Source organism: Panthera onca, chromosome B4 (genome assembly GCF_046562875.1).
Source record: "Panthera onca isolate mPanOnc1 chromosome B4, mPanOnc1 haplotype 2, whole genome shotgun sequence".
NCBI classification, from domain to species: Eukaryota; Metazoa; Chordata; class Mammalia; order Carnivora; family Felidae; genus Panthera; species Panthera onca.
The window spans coordinates 126,927,885-126,948,444 of record NC_138345.1 but is presented as its reverse complement, the minus strand read 5'-3'; the positions used below and the strand labels follow the sequence as shown (position 1 = coordinate 126,948,444).

Genomic DNA, 20,560 nt, shown 5'->3' with positions numbered 1-20,560 from the left:
CCAAGTGCAAGCCCGGGGAAGACTTCTCCAGATACAACCATCCCCTTGTTGCAGGGTCAAAGTCCAGCGTTGAGATCTTTCCCCTGCAAAGCAAACTGGCCTTGCAGCCATCAAGTGGCTGGAAAGGGAACAAAAGCACTGGGTCCGGAGGGCCAGGCCCCAGCCGCGAGAGCAGCCTGCCAGGCTCCCCTGTCTGCCCGCCCCAGGATCTGGGGAGAATGCACCCTTTGTCCCCCCTAGGCTCTCATCTAGCATGGTCGCCGGGGCTTGGAGGGCGGCCTGGGAGGGATTGCTGAGCCCTTCAAGCAGCGTTCCCAAGGGAAAAGGGCTGCAGGAGTAGATGGCTCCGGATGGAGACCGGGTAAGCTCTCCACTACAAGGGAGCCAGCAAGGTCCTGGGGTGGGGGCGAGGGGCAGGTCTCTGAGATCTCCCTCACCCCTCATTCCTTCTTACCCTCATTCTTCCTCTCTCTTGCTTCCTGTCTCCCTTTGTATTCTCTCTCCCTTTCTCTGTCCCTTTCTCTATCCATCTATGTCTCTGCTTTTTTTGTATACCCATTCTGTCTCTCCCACTGCCTCTCTGTCTCCCTCTGTGTCTCTGCCTTTGTCTCTCTTACTGCATCACTGTCTCTTGTTATTTCTGACCATCTCTCTCCATCTCTGAATGGATACATGTGTGTCACTGTCTGTACTGGGACCTGTTGGTCCATGTGTCTCTCTGTGTCTCCCTATCTGTCCCTGCCTCTCTCTCTCTGCTCCCTCTTCCTGCCCTCTCCCCCCACACTCACTGTCTGTCTGTCCATCCCTGCAGGTACAGGCTGTGGGTGGACAGCTGCTCAGAAATGTTTGGCGGCCTGGACATCTGTGCTGTCAAGGCCGTCCACAGCAAGGACGGCAGAGATTACATCATTGAGGTGAGGGATGTCCTCCTGGCCTGGTCCAGCTCCTGGGCCAGAGTGCCAGAGGGAAGGAATCCAAGTGTGGTCTCCAGCATGGTTGGCTGTGTCCCAGCTCATGGCCTGGGCACATGTGGCTCCAGAGGCTTCTCCCCCACCAGCCTCACACCCCTCCCCATCTCCACCTGCAATAGCGTTTAGAGTCTCTGTGCTCTGGACATGAAGTTTGACAACCCATGGGCCTCATGGTAGGGAAAGAGCATTACCAAGAGTCAGCAAGACTGTGTCCCATTGGGTCTCTGAAACTCTCTATGTCCAAGCATATAAGAAGGACACACTCCCCTCATCACCATGCAGAGAGTCCATCGTCTGTTCGCTCAACAAACATGTCCTTAGGGGCTCCCCAGGGCTAGGCATGGGTCTGGTTCTGGGGACAGAGCTGTGAACCAGACCGACATGCGGTGTCCAGGCTGGTGGGGAAGAAGGATGAGACACAAGCAGTAGAGGACGTTGAAAGTTAGGAAAGGGAACTCAGGCCTGCGGGCCTGTGAGTGAAGGAAAGACGTAGGGAAATGTCATTGTCAGAGAGAGGCTGGAGACCGGCTGCGGGTTCCAGAATCTGTCCCACAACCCCTGCCGCCCTCCAGGACTGTCACCTACCCACATACCTCTGACCCCATACTCTCCTTCACCTCCGACTTCCTGTCCATGCCTCCCCCAATCCACAATCCCCTCTCTCATGCAGGATCCTCCCTGCCCCATCCCTGCGGGTCCCACAGCCTCCCCCTTCACCCCACCTCCCTCCCCTGTCATGCCTCCCCCCGACATAGCTGTGGCTCTCCACTGCTTTTCCCTGAAAATGCCCCTCTGGCCTCAGAGTTCTCCCTTCTCTCCCCAACTGCTCCCCAACATCTCCACATTCACACTCCCCACAGCCCCTTCCAAGGCTCCCTTTCCATGGCCTTCTCTTCAAACCACAGCGGATGGGCGGCGCTGACACAAGGCCAAGACACGTGAGGGAGAGCCCTGCGGCCACCCCCTCCCCGGGTTGTGGGCGGCTAATGGGAAGCACATGGCTGGGGTGACCACAGGAGCCAGCCAGTCCTCTGGGCCCACGTGCCTGCCACTCCCCCGGACCCGCAGCGCGGCAGGCCCAGGTGACCCCATGGGTGGGAGTCCCGCTGTTTACTGCCAGCCGTGCCAGGAGGGCATCCGCACCGTGCCCAAGGAGTGGCCACCCTTGGAGGTGAAGGGGAGGGAGTCCAGGATGGACTCAGTCCCTCCACCCTCCCCGGAGAGGCCAGGAAGCTCCCAGGATGAGTTGCGTCTATTTTTGCAGGTTCCATCCTGCTCCGGAAAACAGCTCTTCTCAAGTCCAGGAACTGCTTTCCCTCCATAGCTGAAACTCCTCCAGTAGCCCCTTCCCAGAGGAGGCCTTGGAGGAGTCAGGAGCAGTACTGGTGTGCAGACTTGCTTCTGAGCCAGGCTGCATCCCGGAGGAACGAGTGCCCCGCCTTCCTGAGGGTGCCCTGGGAGCTTTGGACCAAGGGTGGACGAAGCGCCCCCCCCACCCCCAGCCTGAGAATTTGCATCTGTTGAGACCCTTCCTGTCCCTCCTGCCTCTGCATCAGCTCACAGGGACCACCAGCCATGAACTCAGCAGTGGCACTCAGTCATTCATCCATCCTCCGCTATGGAGCTTCTGTGTGGGGCACAAGACCCCAAGCCAGGTGATGGGGATAGAGCAGTGAACATGGTAGCAGGGACCCTTCCTCCTAGAGCTTCCATCCAGAGAGGCGACAGCAATCGTGGAGGAAGGACTCCTTGACTCCCCTCCCCTCCCTCCTGTGAGCGTAGCCCCTTTTCTCCCGCATTCTCTCTGCCCCGAGAGCTCTTGCCTATCTTGAGTTTCCTCAACTTTTGTTCTTAGGAAACAAAAGTCTGTACTCGTGGGCCCAGGCTCCCTGCCTCCAGACATTCAGAGGGTCAGGGATGAAAGCCCTCTTACATTTTTTTTTTTTTAAAGCAAAATTAGTGGGTTTGGACTTTAAAAAACAAGAAAACAACTTCTCACAATGTTCCAGGAGGAAAAAAAAAAACAAAAAACATGACTTTTCAGATTGTTTTTTCTCTCAGAAACATTGCAGAGTTGTTTCCCTTGCTTTTGGGTTTACAGTGGGGTCAAGGGAGACGAGAAACTTTGCTACCACGGAGACAAAAGGTATTTTTCCCCAGTCGAGAAAAAAAAGGCAGAAGAGACCCAAAATATTGTTTGCTTCAGCCACCTCTGTGGTGAGAACGTGAAGTTTGTACTTCATGTTTTATGAAGATCCTCACAGTGAAACACTCGGGGGAAAGACCCTTGAACTTGTCCTCCATGGCCTGTCCAGGGAATGATATTGCTCACTGGAAAAATGTTTCCCTGGGGAGACCAGAGTGTCCACTTCCTTTGGCTTTGTCCACCATGGGGATTCCAAAATGCTCTGACCTCAGGTTCCTTGTGGCGGCTGTTTTCCACTGCAGGGAATGTAGGAAACAGAAACCGGAACAGAAAAGGGTGGGTAGGGTCAGGGGGAGAAAGGACAGGCCTGTGTACATTTAGACAGACTCCACAGTTAGAACTCAGTTCAGCCCACATAGACCGAGAGGCTGTCTGTGTGCCGGGCACTGAGATCTGGGATGCCAAGAACTCAGGCCCCAACCCACAAGGAGCTCAATTTGAGGACAGTTTTCAGGACTGTGCTAGAATCAACATACGCATCCTTGAGTTTGCTTTTCAGCTTCCCAACCACAGTGGGTACTTTACACACAGAGCCCTAAACGTCCCAGCCGGAAGCATCTTCACAGACCCCTCAGTTTACAGTTGAGGAAAACATGGGCCCACCGAGGAAAAGTGACCTGCCTAAGATCACACAGCAAGTCGGTAGTAGAACATAGGCTCAGATTCCAGGTTCCCATCCTGATTTTCACCCCAGAGAGCTAATTCAGTGCTCAGTGACAAAGGGAAGGACTGTGGCTTATTAGTCCTGTGTCCTTGAACTTAGTACTTCTTTGACCCTCAGTTTCCTCATCATTGTGATGCAGATACTAATAGTACTTACCTCCAAGAGCTACTCTGAGATTTGTATGAGATCCTCCACACCCGGTGCTTGGAACAGTGCCTGACACATAGTAAGTGCTTAATAAAACATAGTACTTATTAGTATACTTATCGTGATGAGCAGGACTTACTGCAAGGATCTTTCATCCCTCCACCGTAGTCGTTATTGAGGGCATATCTGTGGAACAGGACACAGGGCCCATCCCTGACCTCAGGGACTCACAGTCCAGTTGGAGAGACACAAGTAACCAGGAGATGTCAGCACTGTGGGTGAGCTCCCCACCGGGGCAGCCAAAGTGAGGACAGCGGGAGGACAGATGAGCAGCCGGTCAGAAGTTACTCAGAGAGAGGAAGGGCTTAGCTGGGTGTTCCCTGAAGAATGAGAAGGACTTAAGTAAAGAGTGAGAGGAGAGAATGGTATACACAAGGACCTGGTCAGAAGAGAGAACCTGGTGAGTCCAGAGCTTGGGAAGAGGGGAAACAATGCAGTGCATTTGGTGGGCGTGGGATGAGTGAACAGGCTAGATTCCTACAGTGGAGGAAGGGAGAGAGAGCCCACCTAGGCCTCACTCCCCTTCTAGACCTTCTACAGCTGCCCGTGCCCAAGGAATCACCTGGATGGTTGGCCTGTGTGACTTTGGCCAAGTCCCTTCCCATTGCTAGGCCTCAGTTTCCCCATCTGCAAAAAAAAGCAGGATGAGCAAATAGGATCTCTCAGGACCTCTCTCAATATAAGCACTTTGCTTCCTTTGAGAAGAAGGCCATTCCCTCCAGGCATATGTCCTCCCAGAGCCTCTGAAAACAGGCCTTTCCTCATTCCTCTTCTCTCTGAACCCTGGGTCAACTCCAGCCCATGTCATTTTTTGGTCATAATTGAGCCCCCACCTTCACTGCTTCCGGCCTTGTGAAAGCCTTGACCTTGGGCCAAAGTTCAGGAGGTCAGCCCCAAGCCTGGGCAGGAGCCAAGGTGGGAAAAGACGGGGCGGAGACTGGCTCCCCAAAGAAAAGAGCAGAAAAGGTCAGCAAAGCCTTCCTGGCCCTTGGTCACATTTCTGTAGCCCAACAAATGTAGGCTGAATTGAACTGGATCCAGAGAGTTGATTTAGACTGAACTGCAGGGATCTGGGTGTCTCCACAGGAATCATTCCCAGCTGGAGGCACTGGGCTGGGTGTTTGCATGGACAACATCACCATCTAGTGGTCACTTCTGTCCTGAGCCGTGCCAGCCCTTCTGGGATGCACTGCCCCAAGCCTCCTTTCTCTCTGCAGGTGATGGACAGCTCAATGCCCTTGATTGGAGAGCACGTGGAAGAGGACAAACAGCTGATGGCCGACCTCGTGGTCTCCAAAATGAGCCAACTCCTGATACCAGGGGGCACAGTGCCCTCACCCCTGAGGCCTTGGGTGAGGTTTCCGGGAGCGCAGGAGACATCATGGCCATGAGAAATGCTGGGCTGTCTGGGAATGGGGAGCCCCTGGATCCAAAGGAGATCCCCTAGAATGGAAGCACTCTGGGGAGAAAGGAATGGGGTGTGGATGGAGGCTGGGCTTGGACAGCTTGCACCCTGTCCCGGACAGGGGAGTTTGGGGGGGCTCCGAGGAGACCTTCCCCCATCCACCATCAGAGGGAGGAAAGCCTTGTCACAACCGCACTGGTGGGCAGAGATTATGAACATAAGAAGCCAGTTGTCCCTTCTGTGCCCTCATTCCTGGGCCTGCGCAGGGAGCAGCGGGCGCGTGTGGGTGTGTGCGTGCACGCACGGGTGTGTATACACACGTGCCCTTTGTGTGTTCCCAGGGCCCCGGTCAATAGAGACTATTGTGTCTTCTGTTTCTCCTTGCCCCAACCTCGACAAGCTCCCTCGATCATTCTCCAAAGAATTTGCTAGCTCTCAGTTTTGTGGAAAAGCAAATCTCAAAACCTGCTTTCCCCCACCCCCACCCCTCCCCCACAAAAACAAATCCATGATAATAGCTGTGGGAAGGATGGTTCTACCGGAGGGGGTTGCTGGCTGGGAAGGGGCATGGGGTAGCCGTCTCCACTGGAGGTTCTGTCCTGACTCGGGTGGTGGTTACACAGATGTATACACATGTAAAAATCCGCTATGCTGTGCACTTAAGAATTGTGCACTTTATGTAAGTTTTACTCCAATAATAAAAAGATCTTTGTAAATCCTGCCCTCCCACCCGGGAAGCAAATGGCTGCGGCAATCCCAACAGGCCTCTCTTCTCTCCTGCTCTAGGCTCCACAGATGAAACCAGCAAAATCGCCGGGGCCAGCCCAGCTGGGACCTCCACTTGGACAGCCCCAGCCACGCCCACCCACACAAGGTAAGCCCCATGACAAGTCAGCAAGAGAAATTATGTAGTGAGGATGTCCAAATGCACTGAGGGATCCATGTGTGGTTTCCAGAAGGTACTCTGGGAAAATCCATCCTAACACTTTATCCACAGAGTATGTGTGCTCACTCTGTGCGCAGAATGAGTGAGAATGTGAGGTCTGTCACCCCAATAAGTCAGGAATGAAGAAGGGAAAGACAGGTGAAGTCACTGAGTGCTTCATAGGTGCCAGGCACTGTGCAAGGGACTTTCCCCTCTATTTTCCTTTTTTTTTCTTTTTTATCTCCCAATCACTCCCCAGTGAAAACCATCAGTATTTCCTTTTTGCAGAGGTGGACATTGAGGCTTTGCCCAAGGAAGCACGAGAAAATGCAGGTTTACAAATATGGCCTTTCAGATCTTTGAACAAGCATCTGTTTCTTTTTTATAAAAAAAAAATGTTTTAATGTTTATTTTTTGAGAGAAAGAGAGAGACAGAGTGTGAGCAAGGGAGGGGCAGAGAGAGAGAGAGAGAGAGAGAGACAGAATCAGAAGCAGATTCCAGGTGCTGAGCTGTCAGCACAGAGCCCAACGCAGGGCTTGAACCCACAAACCGTGAAATCATGGCCTGAGTCAAAGTTGGACGCTCAACTGACTGAACCACCCAGGCGCCCTGCAGGTTTCTGTTTCTTAGCCATCAGTGGTACCTGGTTGTAGATTTATGAGCAACCAGCCAGAGTGAGAAAGAAAAACGGAATATTATATATAACTGTTTATTGAAATTATTCTTCCTCAAAAAATATTCCAGCATTACTGTCTAAATGTTGCCATTTATTAGAGAATGGGTGAACTATTGATGAGTTTATGAGAGGAAGCCGTGGCAATAACTGTCACAAAATGTCGTGACCTGGGCGTTCTCACCTGCGGGGCCCGGAGAGAAGACCTGCCCACCGCCTCTCTTGCAGTCAGAACCTTCCAGACGCCAAACACGTTCACTGCTCTAGCGCCAGCTTGGATCTCCGGGGCAGCTCTACAGCAAGAAGCCCGCCAGGCAGTTTCACGGCAATCTCTTTAAGAATCTGCTAGGAACCTACCAGAAGAAAAAGCTTTACTCTCACATTTTGTGGCCTTTCCAGTCGCTGTTACTAAAGTAACATATTCATTGTTTCTTAGAAAAATCGGCCTTGGGCATTAAATGGCTTCCTCTTCCACAGGTCTTAAAGCACCCCATCCATCCTTCCTGTGTCTGCTTCTCTTCCCAGAAAAGCAGAAGGTATTTAAGAAAAGGGAAATTGTGTAACTTACATAACTGTGTAAATGGACATGGGGTTTCTTCTCTAGGCAGATAAATGTGTTTTTGTTTTTAATGTTTATTTATTTTTGAGACAGAGTGTGAGCAGGGGACAGGCAGAGAGAGACAGGCGGGGGTGGGGGGAGACACAGAATCAGAAGCAGGATTCAGGCTCGGAGCTGTCAGCACAGAGCCCGGCGCTGGGCTTGAACTCACAAACTGCGAGACCATGACCTGAGCCGAAGGCGGACACTTAACCGACTGAGCCTCCCAGGCGCCCCAACAAATGTGGTTTTGAATCCACCTCTACGTCTCAGTACCTTTGCGGTCTTAGGCAAGTTACATGCTTTCTCTGAGCCTTGGTTTCCCCAGTGATATAACAGCTCCCTCGTTTAGTTATGGGCAGCTGTCCAAGAGATAATGTAGGTGAAGCACTTAGCAAGGTGTCTGGCACAAGGGAATGCTTAGTAGGTGTTAGTTCTTACTACTAATAGTTTACTATTAATAACTATGTGACTTTTACTGTTAAAAACTTACTATCAAAAATGTGTCTTATTAACAATTAAAATATACATGCTGCTCTTAATGATCATTACCATTAACAATCCTTATAAGCAGCCCCAATGCCCTCCTGCCTGGCGATAATTCTATCATTATAAGTGTTCAAAAATGATTTATTCATCCCGCTGCCCGGCTCCTGGCTGTGCCTCTGCCCTGCCCTCTCCTTTCCCGCTCTGCCCCAGGACTTACTTTTTAAAACACATTTGAACAGAGCACTTTTAAAACAGAGAGCTACTGTATTCTGGTTTCCTCTCCGGCCCAGAGTACAGACATGCTTGATAAAGAGATATTATTTTAAGGGACATGAGGCTAAACACACTATTAGTGAGTTGAAAAACAATCCATTTAAAGCCAATTAAGATAATTAAAGCAAACGCTCATTGGATTAACACTCAGATTAAAAATAACAAGGCTAGTTAATTAACTTGTTTTGAACTCACCGTAAAAAGTGAACTTTTCTTTTAGTGAACCTCATAATTTTTTAGCACCAATCCTGTGCTTCGGCAAATACTTTCTCTGTATAAGTCAGTGGTTTTCTGTATGTGCTGAAATGAAAAATACAAAATTGTTTGCTTCGCCAAGAAGCTGAAAGAAATAAGTACAGTGTCTCTTGAGGAATCCCAGGTGGATAATAGGGACTCACCAAAGAGTTAATAAATGAATGAACGAGGATCCAGATTTTCCAAGATATTACTGGCCCTGGGGTAGGAGAGGGGACAGGGAGAATTAAGTTAAAAGTAGAAAACAGATGTTTTCTTTGACCTGCAGTGGGGTTATTTTTATGTTTATTTATTTTTGAGAGAGAGAGAGAAGGAGGGAGGGGCAGAGAGAGAGAGAGAGGGAGACACAGAATCCGAAGCAGGTTCCAGGTTCTGAGCTGTCAGCACAGAGCCCGACGAGGGGCTTGAACTCACAAACCGTGAGATCATGACCTGAGCCGAAGTCGGACACTTCACCGACTGAACCACCCAGGCATCCCCCCGCCCAAATTTTTTTTTTAATGTTCATTTATTTTTGAGAGAGAGACAGAGGGTGAGTCGGGGAGGGGCAGCGGAGGGGGGTCGGTACACAGGATCTGAAGCAGGCCCCAGGCTGAGCTGTCGGCACAGAGCCTGATGCGGGGCTCAAACTTACAGACTGTGAGATCATGACCTGAGCCAAAGCCGGACACCCAACCGACTGAGCCACCCAGGCACTCCTAACCTGACACAGGTTTCAAACATAGAAGAGTAAGCCAGCATTTAGAAACCAGGAGGTTTTGCACAAATATTTCCATTCCCAGGTTCTCTAGATAGAGCAGAAGCTCTAGAAACAACGTGCCTGTGTCCCTCCTCAGCAGCTGCCTGCTGACTTGCAGTCACTGGGCTCCCGTGAACGACAGGACTCTGCCATTCGCCTCCGGCCCTGCTCCTCCCTGTTGTCTCTTTCACAGGGCTGTAGCATCAAGTGCAGTTTTCTTCAGCTTGCGCCTCTTTAGAGTTCCCTGAACTGTGTTTTTATCTCAAGGAAAAAATGTTAAAGCCATATGGTTTTTTGGACACCTGCCTGCTTCATTTATTTATGTACCTGCCTGGCCCTATAGGTGTTTGAGATCAATGGGTTCTCCAACCCACTGGGACATACAGCGACAAAAGCGGCGAACAGCAGATCAAGGCCACGTGCAATCAGTTGCTAAATCGATACTTCAGTTCAATCCGACGTAGAAAGTGCCGCATCAGCCTCGCAAGAATGTTCACATGGGGCCGGATGTTCGGCGGCTGGTCCGAGGGCCTCATTTTACAAGCCAGGGCCCAGGAACCAGAGAAAACTCAGTCAAGTTAACGCAAGACAGGAGTTAAGAACTGGGGCTCCGGGAGCCAGTATGGTGTAATGTGCCAGCTGCGATGATTGAGGGCAGAGGTCAGCGGAAGTCAAGTCCCCCCTCCTCCTGCACCTGGCTCAGAGATGTCCTCCCCTGGAGGAGAGTGCCTTTTTTCACTTGCACAAAGATGTGAGGACTCAGGGCCACCCTGCATAGCATGGTTTTGTGATTTTTGTTTGGGGTTTTTTTGTTTAAGGAAGAAAGAGAAAATGAAACAGAGCTTTTGAGTCAGAGAGATGCAGGTTTGAATCTTGGCTCGTCCCCTTACTGGAAGTGACACCTTGAGCAAGTCGCAGCGTATCTGGGACTCAAGTGGGGATGATGATAATGCCTAACCCAGAGCACTACTGTGAGGAGGCCGAGCCCAAGGCCTCAGACTCAGGTGTGCTCAGTAAGACTTGTAGAAATCAGTATGAGCAAAGGGCCACAGACACAGGCTCCAGCCCCTCTGAACTCCAGTCTCCTAACCTGTCCACAGTGATCTCAACAAGCACAGCAGGGAGAGCCACGGGGTACCCCGTTCTCCCAGGAGCAGGTCCCAGTCTGTTTTGGCAAAATGCAATTCACAGCAGCCCTGATGCTCAGGCTTCGCAGATGAGGAGAGAGCGCCTTGCTTGGAGCCTTGGAACCCTGCTCGAAGTCATTTCTCGGTGGCTAAAATGTCCCCAAGCCTGTGATGCCCCTTTGCTTGTAGGTGAAAGTCTCCATGCTCTGTGCGGTGAGAGGGAAAAGCCAAGACCCCTGTGAGCTCTTTGCAGCTACTCTTTTCTCGTTAGGAGACCTTGAGGAGGCTCAGTTTCCAGCTCTATGTGACAAGAAGGATGGTATCTTCCCTACCAGCCTCTCTCTAGATCAAATGACATATTGCCTTTGAAAGTTCTTAGAAAAGTTTAAAGAGCTATCAAAAGGGAAGGAGTAATCTATTGTCTCAAGAGTAATGCATCTTCAGTGTGGAAAACATCCGTGAGCGAAAGAAAGAGAATTAACCCCACCACTTTTGTAATCATTCAGCACTGACTCATTACTCAAAGCGTGGTGAGCAGAAGCATCACCTGGGAACTTGCTAGAAATGCATAATCCCAGACCCCACCTGGAGCAGTCTGCCTGGGTCGCCATAACAAAATGCCACAGAGTGGCTTCAACAAAAGACATTTATCTTCTCGCAGTTCTGGAGGCTAGAGGTCTAAGATCAAGGTGCCAGCAGGGTTGAAAGTTCTCTCCATAGCTTGCAGACAATGCTTTCTCACTGTCTTCTCATGGCCTTTCCTCTGTGTGGCCCCTGGGGTCTCTGTCTCTTCTAAGGACACAGGTCCTATTGGGTGAGGGCCCCACCCTTATGACCTCACTTAACAATAGTTAGTTCCCGTAGGGCCCTGTCTCCAAATACTGTCACGTTGAGGATGAGGACTTCAAAATATGAATGTGGGGGGGGGGGGGATGTGGGGGTACACAATGCAGTCCACAACACTCTCCCGGACCTACCGTATCCTAATCTTTATTTTAACAAGATCCCCCCAGTGATTCATGTGCGCGTTAAAGTTAGAGACACACGGTTTGAGTGGACAACTTTCCAGTCTTTATTTTTTTTATTAATTTTTTAACGTTTTTATTCATTTTTGAGAGACAGAGTGCTAGCAGGGGAGGGGCAGAGAGAGAGGGAGACACAGAATCTGAAACAGGCTCCAGGCTCTGAGCTGACAGCACAGAGCCCGATGCGGGGCTCGAACCCACGAATCGTGAGATCATGACCTGAGCCGAAGTCAGATACTTAACTAACTGAGCCACCCAGGCACCCCTCCAGTCTTTATTTTTTACATAGCTATATACGTATGTGCTAAAATGGAATAAAACCATATGTTGTTTTGTAAACTGCCTTTTCTGTTTAGCAGTATGTATTTAGCATATATTATCAACACTGTTCTATATCATTTAATATAGCCACAGGGTATTCCATTACATGGATGTATCTTAATGTTCCTGATCAGTTCTCCGATTGGGCACTTACACTGTTTTCAGCTTTTCGCTGTTATAAAAAAAACTGCAGTGAACATCCTCGAAGCAATATTTGTGCACAGCCATATTTATCTCAAGAAAAACTTGAACGTAATCATTTTTCTCCCTGTAGGGGGCCCTCGCCAAACTCAGTCTCCTCAGCCCCCGCGAACCGGGAGCCCCTCCCAACAGAGGCTCTCCCCGCAAGGCCAGCAGCCCCTCAGCTCCCCGTCGGGGTCTCCACAGCAGCAGAGATCGCCAGGCTCACCACAGCTGTCCCGGGCATCCAGCGGGAGTTCTCCAAACCAGGCCGCCAAGCCAGGCGCTCCCCTCGCCTCACAGCCCCGGCCCCCCGTTCAAGGCCGCAGTGCCTCCCAACAGGGGGAAGACTCCAAGAAGCCAGCACCACCCCACCCTCATCTCAAGTAGGTGCTCTGGGATCCGGCAGGGTAGAGGGTGGGGTAGGGGTGCGGGCAGAGCTTGGCTGACTCAGGGGCTCAGAGACCAAGGAAGACCCACTGAGGCCTCACCCAGACTGTCAGTGGGTCGGAGGATGGAACTTGGATGGCAGGCAGGGCCCAGGAGGTCAGAGTACAGCTTGGCTCCCACCACGACCCTCCAGATACATACTCATCAGTTATCTCTTGCCACATAACAAACCTCCCCCAAAACCGCAGCTTAAGCAAACGACCATTTTCTTCGCTCATAATTTTTGGTCCAGCAATTTATTCTGAGTCTGGATCAGCTGGGAGATTCTCCTGCTGGTCTCTCCTGTGGAGTTGCCAGGTAAAATACAGGAGGCACGGTGAGATTTGCATTTCAGATAAGCAATGAATAATTTTGAGTATAAGTATACCCTCAAATATAGCATGGGAGATACTTATACTGGAAAAAGGATTTGTTTTTCAACTGAAATTCAGATTTAACTAGGTATCCTGGACTTTTATTTACTAAATCCAGCAACACTACCCTCCTGGGATCATTCAAGTGGCTGCAGTTATCTGGCATCTTAACTGGGGCTGGATGGTCCAAGATGGCCTTCCTTACCACACATCTGCTGTCAGTGGGGCCTGTCTCTCCACAGGCCACCAGCTCCGGCAGGCTGGACCCAACTTCCTCGCATGGTAGAATCCCATCCCAGAAGAGCAAAAGTAGAAGCCTCAAAGGCCTGGGCCCGGCTTTGAAGCCACACAATGTCATTTATCCCATCATGCGTTTTGGGTCAAAGCAACCTATGTGGCCATATAGACTCTTGGTAAGAGGGCCTCCAAAGCACATTGCAAAAGGCTAGACCCCAGGAGGAACCACTGCCGTCACGTCATGTCTGTAAACGACACATCACGACACACACCTGTCCCCTTCCTTCTGAAGCCCATCTCTCGCTTTGAGGTCAGAGAGTCCCAGCTGTGTTTTCTTGGGAAAGCCCCTCCCTTCCTTCCTTCACCGCCAAGCACTAACGTGCAGAAACAGAGCCTCGCTCCTAGCACCCACTGTCCGCTTACCACCTGCCAAGCACTTCACTTGGTTGGGGTTTTTTAATTCTCACAAGCATAGGGGTTAGTAACTATTACTGTCCGCATTTTACAAACGAGGAGGAGATGAATTGCCGAAGCTCCACTGTTGGTGAGTAGAAGAGCTGGAATTGAACCCAGGGCACTCAGCCCACGGATCGGGCTAACCAGGATGCGTCTGAATGGGTGATGCATTCACACGGTTCAAAGATCTACACGACATCAAAGGTACACACTGAAAAACCTTCCTCCCATCTCATTCCCGGCCAGTGCTCTCCGGCCCCCTGCTCCCCAGGGGTGACCACATTTGCTAGTTCCTTGTGTATTCCTCATGCAAGTACAAAAATGTATGTTGCTTCCCTCCCCCACTTTTGACAAACGGCAGTACTTACTATCCACACCATTCTCCTTGCTTTTTTCATTTAACAGTAAATCCTAAAGCTCATCCACTGCGTCCATTGACATTTTCCCCTTTTCACAGCTGTATCGTATGCCACTGTATAGTTGTACTGTGATCGAACCCACCACAAAGAGAAATTTGGTTGGCTCTTACAGAGAAGCCGGCGGCAAACAACCCTGAACACACACTGTTTGTCAGGTGGATAGGCTCAGCTGTGGAGAAAGCACCAGCGATGATATGGTAGGATCAAAGGATGAATGCATTTTCCATTTGATAGATATTAGCAAGTGTCCCTCCAGGCAATATGGCATCGTGGTTGACAGCACAGACTCGAGTCAGACTGCCTGGGTTCCAATCCCAGCTCTACCACTTAAAAGCTGCATGACCTCAAAAGCATTACGCAACTTCTCTGTGCTTCTACCTGTATGGTGATGGCAAGACCATGTGTGGATCTCTTAAGCTTGGGGCCTATGTGTATCACCTCTTCCTGTGTCTATCACCTCCACTAGAATGTGAGCCTCCTGAGGGCAAGGCCCGAATCACATCCCTCTCCACAGCCCTGTCACCTAGCACTAGGTTGGCACAAAGGTTCAAACAGTGGACACCTTGAGAATCCCGAAGCAGGCCAGAGGCTGCAGCAAAGGCTTCACGGGAAAGGCAGGAAGTGAAGCCCAGAGTGACAGAGAAGAGGCCTGAGGGTGGGCTAGACCAGCCCTCCGTTTTTAATAAAAATTTTTTTAATGTTTATTTTTGACAGAGGGAGAGAGAGAGAGAGAGAGCATGAGCATGAGCAGGGGAGGGGCAGAGAGAGGGAGGGAGACACAGAATCCGAAGCAGGTTCCAGGCTCTGAGCTGTCAGCACAGAGCCCGACGTGGAGCTCAAGCCCACAGACCGCGAGATCATGACCTGAGCCAAAATCGGACGCTCAACCGACTGAGCCACCCAGGCGCCCCAAGACCAGCCGTCCTTTTTACCGATGAGGTGAAAGAGGCCCTGAGCAGTACGCCACCTGCCGAGGCCAGAGGGGTCAGATGGCAGGGCGGGGTCCAGAACACGGGCCTCCTGATTCCCAAACTCGTGCCAGAAAGTACAGGAGGAGCAGCCACCACCCGATGCTGATACAGCACTTTACGGTCGGCCCCACAGGTTTGTGCGCGGAGGCACGAGAGTGGTCAAGCTGCTGTCTAGTAACACCTGCCAGCGAGCAGCCCGGCTTGCTGGAACGAATGTGATCCTCGGGCACTCCCCTGCTACTCACTGAGAGCCCCAATTTCTGTACCTAAAATTGGAGGATACTGATAACCACCTTGCAGGTTAAAGAATGTGTGTGATGCAGTCAGCATCATGTAAGCGTTGGGATGCCAGGTTTCCGGTCATCCTATCAGCGTGATGACTGGGCTCACCCAGCTTGGCTTCCGGGCAAGCCCTGTGACTCATTTCCCAGGCCTTGTCACCCCCAACCCCCTTTGCCTTTCTGTTTCAGCAAATCCCAGTCCCTGACTACCAGCCTCAGTACATCTGACACCTCTCAGCGCGGGACCCCAAGTGAAGACGAGGCCAAGGCTGAAACCATCCGCAACCTGAGGAAGTCCTTTGCCAGCCTGTTCTCTGACTAACCTTGTCCGGGCTGGGACAGGGGAGTGCTGTTACACTCTCCCTTTTCCTGCCTCTCTTCCTTCTCGGCCTTGGTTCCCGATGGGAACAGAATGGAGGGCCTGAGAATATACTCTCTAAATGCCTTTGATCCAGGAACTGAGTATCTATATGTGTTCCCACCTCCCTTGACCATGACATTCCAGCATCATCGTCCGAGTGGTGGGCCTTTGAGAGCCTCCGGGTTCATCAAATCAGGCCCTAACGGCATCACATCACCCTGCCCACCCAGATGCTTGCTCCCCTGCCTCAGATAACCAAGTGAAATGTCTGTGTGTGGCTAGTTTTCACATTTCTTGTTAGTGTTTTGCTCGCCTTCAGGCGAAGGTCCCCTCCAGGCCTTGCCTCACCTCCATCAAATGCAGACACTATAGTCGGACCTCAGCAACATAGGAGGCAATAATCTTTTGACCATGTTTTGCAAACAAAAGGAGAAAAGCCCAGCCAGGGGAACATACTACCTACCCATGCTAGCTCCATCCAGGCTCGATCACCCCTCAGACCAGAAAGGCAAAGGTCCATCACATGTGGCTCCCGGTGGGATCTTAAGAACAGTGGAATGAAATCAGATCCTGTGTAACAAGTGGGGCCTTTCAGAGCTCAACAGAAATGGAGAGGAAATCCTGAAGTGCTGCTCACCCCCAGATTGGACAGCCAAGAGCAGACGACAGTTCTACGAATCATCCCTAGTTCCCAAAAGAAGATGCCCTCAACTTCCCAAGGAAGGAGTCAGGTCAGGGTTTCTCCACCCATTCTGTGTTACACCACCAAGAACTCCCCGAATTCCCGCCAGAAATGTTGTTCCCTCCTCAAGGACATATGAGGAACCGGAGAGAATCAGGAGATCAGTAACACAGGCTGAGAAAGCGAAGTGGTGGTAACTTCCAGGTTGGCATTTCACCAACGGTTTACAGCAAGGCTTTGGTAGGTGACTCAGGTACAAAAGGGTCCCATGGTCAAACATGTTTAGGCAATACTTTGTATTTCTTGTTTTGAGATGGGTAGTACACATTACGTGTCAAAGGCTCTTGGAATTCCTGCAGTGAAGAAACGAGATTGAACCTTGCTTAAGCCAAGCTTACTTCACAGAACAAGTGGGCTACAGGGCTGGGCAATGCCGTGACTCCCTTTCCAAAGCTTTTTCCCTACATCGGACTGCTTCCCATGACCAGATGGGGTGCAGGGCTGCCCCCAAATCACCACGTGCCCGGTGCTAGAAACATTGTAGGTGCCAGAACCAGCCCCCTGGTCCCAAAAAGAGCCCAGGACATTTGAACGTAGCCACCACACTCTCCCCTTACAGCCTACATTGCGACTTGAGGCATGTCTCTCCCTCCCTGGTCACAGAGGAGAGAGGGAGGTAACAATGAAAGTGTCCGTGGCGTGGAGCTGCATTCTGAATAAAGGAGCAGGGACAACTTATAGGGCAAGGTGTGACATCATGGAGGCATGTTTGGGGAGATCAAGAGCATAGAAAACACCTAAGGCAGCCACTGCTCTTGTACATTGGAGATTAAGGTCGGAAAAAGTCAAGGTCACCTGATTCTCACATAGTAATAAAACACAACTGGAAACACACAACAGAGTGGTCATAGGCTGGACAAAGTTTCTCAAAGCGTGGGCACAGCTAGCTTCAATTCAGAGCAAAGGAGGCAGAATTCTGGTCATAAGGCCCAGACCCTTGTCTTTGTCAGTCTCCCCAAGTATTTTGTGTGCAAATTGAAGTTAGACCAGCAGCCCTGAGCTGAGCTCAGTGGGAAGGCCCCCTGCATGAGCTCAGTATTGGTATGGGCTCTTTACAGCCAGGCACCCACTCCTTCGCTGAGCGAAAATTCGTGGCTCCGCCAACTGTGACTGCGCGGCTTACATTTTCCCACTTTCTTATATTCTGTCCCTTGTCCCTAAAAACTTCTCAACATTCAAGCTGTAACTCCCAGATGCTCCCACTACAGTAGCACAAGATTTTTTTTTTTAATCAGGCCAGGCATCCTGATATTTATAACCGTGCACACATGTGATCCATGACCTAACACTAGTTTATAACCGGCACATTTGAGTCAATTTCCCCACTGGTCTGAGTGTGAATGTAGAGAACAGGAATGGTCTTGCAGAGACCATAGACCCCCAAAATGGACTGTTGCCACACATAGGCTAACACGTGTTCCTTCCAAACACTTAACCTTTAATAGCTGTGACATTTTTGAATGGGAAAGGGCAAAAAGAAGGGAGTAAAGGAGTCACTCTATAGAGATTCTGACAGGTGGTTTGGTTTTTGCTTTGTTGCACAACTTTGACCCAAAGAAAGGCTGGCATTTTCCCTCCAGGCTGACTTGGTGAGGCTGAACCATGGGTGCCAAGGGTGTAGCACAATGAACGGGGATTTAAGGATGCAGCTTCAGGGGACACTGCCATCAGCCAGAGAAAATAACTCGGTCCAGGTCTTCCCCCTCTCACCATGGCAAGATGGTGCTGTAGTTTAATTAGGTGTGAAGTCAGCTTTCCAGGGACACTGAATATGCATATCCTCGCTCTTCCATGGCCTCTCTGTGTTCTCTCCATCGTTACCGCACTCCCTCCTGACGATCAGTCCCTGCTGGTGGGGCAGGGAGGAAGGGCCTTCACTCACATGGTAACAAATACAGTGGCACAGCCCAGGAGCCTAAACACCAGCTACCTTCTGAAGTTTTCATCGGAGTCTGCAGTGGAAGGAGTTCACGGGGTAGGCAAGCCGGCGTGGGTGTCTCGTGAATTTGCTACGTGAGTCAAGCACAGGGCACGTTCCTTGGCACACAGGTGTTCAGGACATGTTTTAGGTTGGCCTTCCTAGAAAACTAGGAAACTAATGAAATGTACACAAAGTGTTCAGGCTGGAGAAAAGGGCAGTCTTTACAAGAGTGTCAGTGTGAGGAAGTCACTTGCCCAGGAACAGAAGTGAACCCATATAATAGTAAAATGAGATAAACTGAAGAAAATCTACGGCGTTTTTTTGTTTTGTTTTGTTTAGCCTCAGAAAGAGGTCTCAGATTCTAAACTGAGTGTGAAAAGGAACGGAGGTGAGCAGAATCAGGGGGGCCATGAGGCATCCCCCGTAGTGCACTTGACCATGGAGGTGGGGGGGCCTCAGAGCCGCCACGGCTGGGAGCCAAACATCAGCCTCAGTCAGAAGAGGCTGTGGCGTGGGCCAGGACGACGCCAAGGCTTGTACAGCAAAGACCCAGGGCCAAGGAGCCCCTTCCAGACACGGCACACAGCACACACCAGAGCTTCACAAACAGCCCTGGCCCGCAGATACACCGCCTCCTTTCGGAACCCGGCCCCTCCCAGGTCTGGGGAGCAGACAGCTGGTGTTTTATTCAGCTACATAAAGCAGGTCAGTGGTTCGTTCTGCTTTCAGTGCTTAGCGCTGGTGAAAGGTCAGAGTCAGGGTTTAGGCCGGTTAAGTCAGCCTGGCAGATCCAAGCAGTGGCTGAGTTATATGCAGGAGTAGCTCAGGGCCTAAGAGCACTTTTCTCATATCGCATGTTTTTCTTTATCCTGGAGAGCACGCCGGCTGGTTACTAACTGTCCCCGACTCCCACACAGTCACTGATAAAATTGAGACTTTGAGTCTAATATTAAGACTCTAAGAGAAGGCAGCCACTTGGAGTTTGGTTGGAGACAAATTGGAAGTTTGGGCAACAAGCAAGTCAGATTGGTCCATTAACCAAACACAATGCATAAAGGGCACAGAGCCTCCCTTGTGTTTCCGCAGACAGAATATGCAGCCCAGCTAGAGGAGACTGGGACTCTTAGATGCTGGGTTCAGAGCTCTCTCTCTTTCTCGATTGGCCCCAGCTGAGAGAAAGACGAAAATGGCTGGGACATGGTTCTTGGAAGTCAGGGGGGTGTCCCTTGAAGGGAAGACCAATCAAAAACTGAATGCTCCTTCTACAGTGCGTGTGCGTGAATCTTTTAAAATCCCTTTTGTTTCCCATCATTTGTGTTTTGATTGGTCCTCCTGCTTGTAATTTCCGTTTCCAAACTCCTATAGTTGAAGTATTTGCTGTCTACGGTCTTTATGGAGTCTAAGGCAGAAGCAAGTTGGCTCTTGGCAGCTACTGCCCAGGGAAGGAGGAAAGCCGACCTTGGCCCCGGGACCCCAGCACAGGGAGCAGAGGGAGGAGTGTCCAGCTCCATCAGAATAAGAATTACAGAGGGGCGCCTGGGTGGCGCAGTCGGTTAAGCGTCCGACTTCAGCCAGGTCACGATCTCGCGGTCCGTGAGTTCGAGCCCCGCGTCAGGCTCTGGGCTGATGGCTCGGAGCCTGGAGCCTGTTTCCGATTCTGTGTCTCCCTCTCTCTCTGCCCCTCCCCCGTTCATGCTCTGTCTCTCTCTGTCCCAAAAATGAATAAAAAAAAAAAAGTTGAAAAAAAAAAGAATAAGAATTACAGAGATACGGGGCTAAGCAGTGATCGCAGGAACTGGAGCACCAGGCCAGACAGAGAGAGGACAGAATGCAACTGCCTTTACATGAGGAATCCCAAAACCTTACACTGGAAGGAGAGGATACCTCCCATGATTTGATGTCCAGCCTTGCCAAACCATAGCTTTCACTTATAAAGAGAAGGGGGAGAAAAAGGGCAAGCTCCCATTAATAAAAATAACTAAAGGGAAAAACACGGGGCCACAGGAAGCCGTTAAGGCTACAAGCCAATGGAGAACCGCATCTTCCCAAAACGCTTACCGCGGCGCTCTCAACGAGCTTGCCTCCACAACATTCTCAGCGATGGTCACAGAGTCGCGCAGGGGACGTGCTGCTGCCAAACCATGACTTCATGCTCGTGACGCACCAGCAATATATAAAGCTCCACAGTCTCAGCCTAATGAAGAGAATGTAGGGTTTTACAAGCTTCTAACCATAACTGTAGGTGTCCAAGAGGAAAAGCTTTGAGGCTGTCTTAAGAATTTAGAACAAACTGCTGGAGGAGTTAGGCGT

At 50.7% G+C, this 20,560-nt stretch overlaps 1 protein-coding gene and 2 long non-coding RNA genes across 4 annotated transcripts in view; 1 reads left to right on the top strand and 2 right to left on the bottom strand.

The window, feature by feature from the left end:
- Nucleotides 1–15,676, top strand: part of SYN3 (synapsin III) — a 465,237-nt gene extending 449,561 nt beyond the window's left edge. For both annotated transcript variants that reach the window (XM_078449497.2, XM_060656504.3), the window contains exons 10-14: nt 812–914; nt 5,266–5,400; nt 6,240–6,327; nt 12,154–12,445; nt 15,416–15,676. In XM_078449497.2, the coding sequence (XP_078305623.1) occupies nt 812–914; nt 5,266–5,400; nt 6,240–6,327; nt 12,154–12,445; nt 15,416–15,548 (751 nt within the window). In that variant the 3' untranslated portion in view covers nt 15,549–15,676. The remainder of the gene's footprint in view (nt 1–811; nt 915–5,265; nt 5,401–6,239; nt 6,328–12,153; nt 12,446–15,415) is intronic.
- On the bottom strand, nt 904–5,010 carry LOC132693827 (uncharacterized). The gene is made up of 3 exons (XR_009616980.3): nt 4,611–5,010; nt 4,128–4,368; nt 904–3,413 (listed from the first exon to the last, which is right to left on the bottom strand). It is a non-coding gene; the product is annotated as an uncharacterized LOC132693827 (long non-coding RNA).
- LOC132693828 (uncharacterized) lies at nt 6,842–8,871 on the bottom strand. The gene is made up of 3 exons (XR_009616981.3): nt 8,811–8,871; nt 8,608–8,712; nt 6,842–7,405 (listed from the first exon to the last, which is right to left on the bottom strand). It is a non-coding gene; the product is annotated as an uncharacterized LOC132693828 (long non-coding RNA).
- Nucleotides 15,677–20,560: the final 4,884 nt, after the last annotated feature.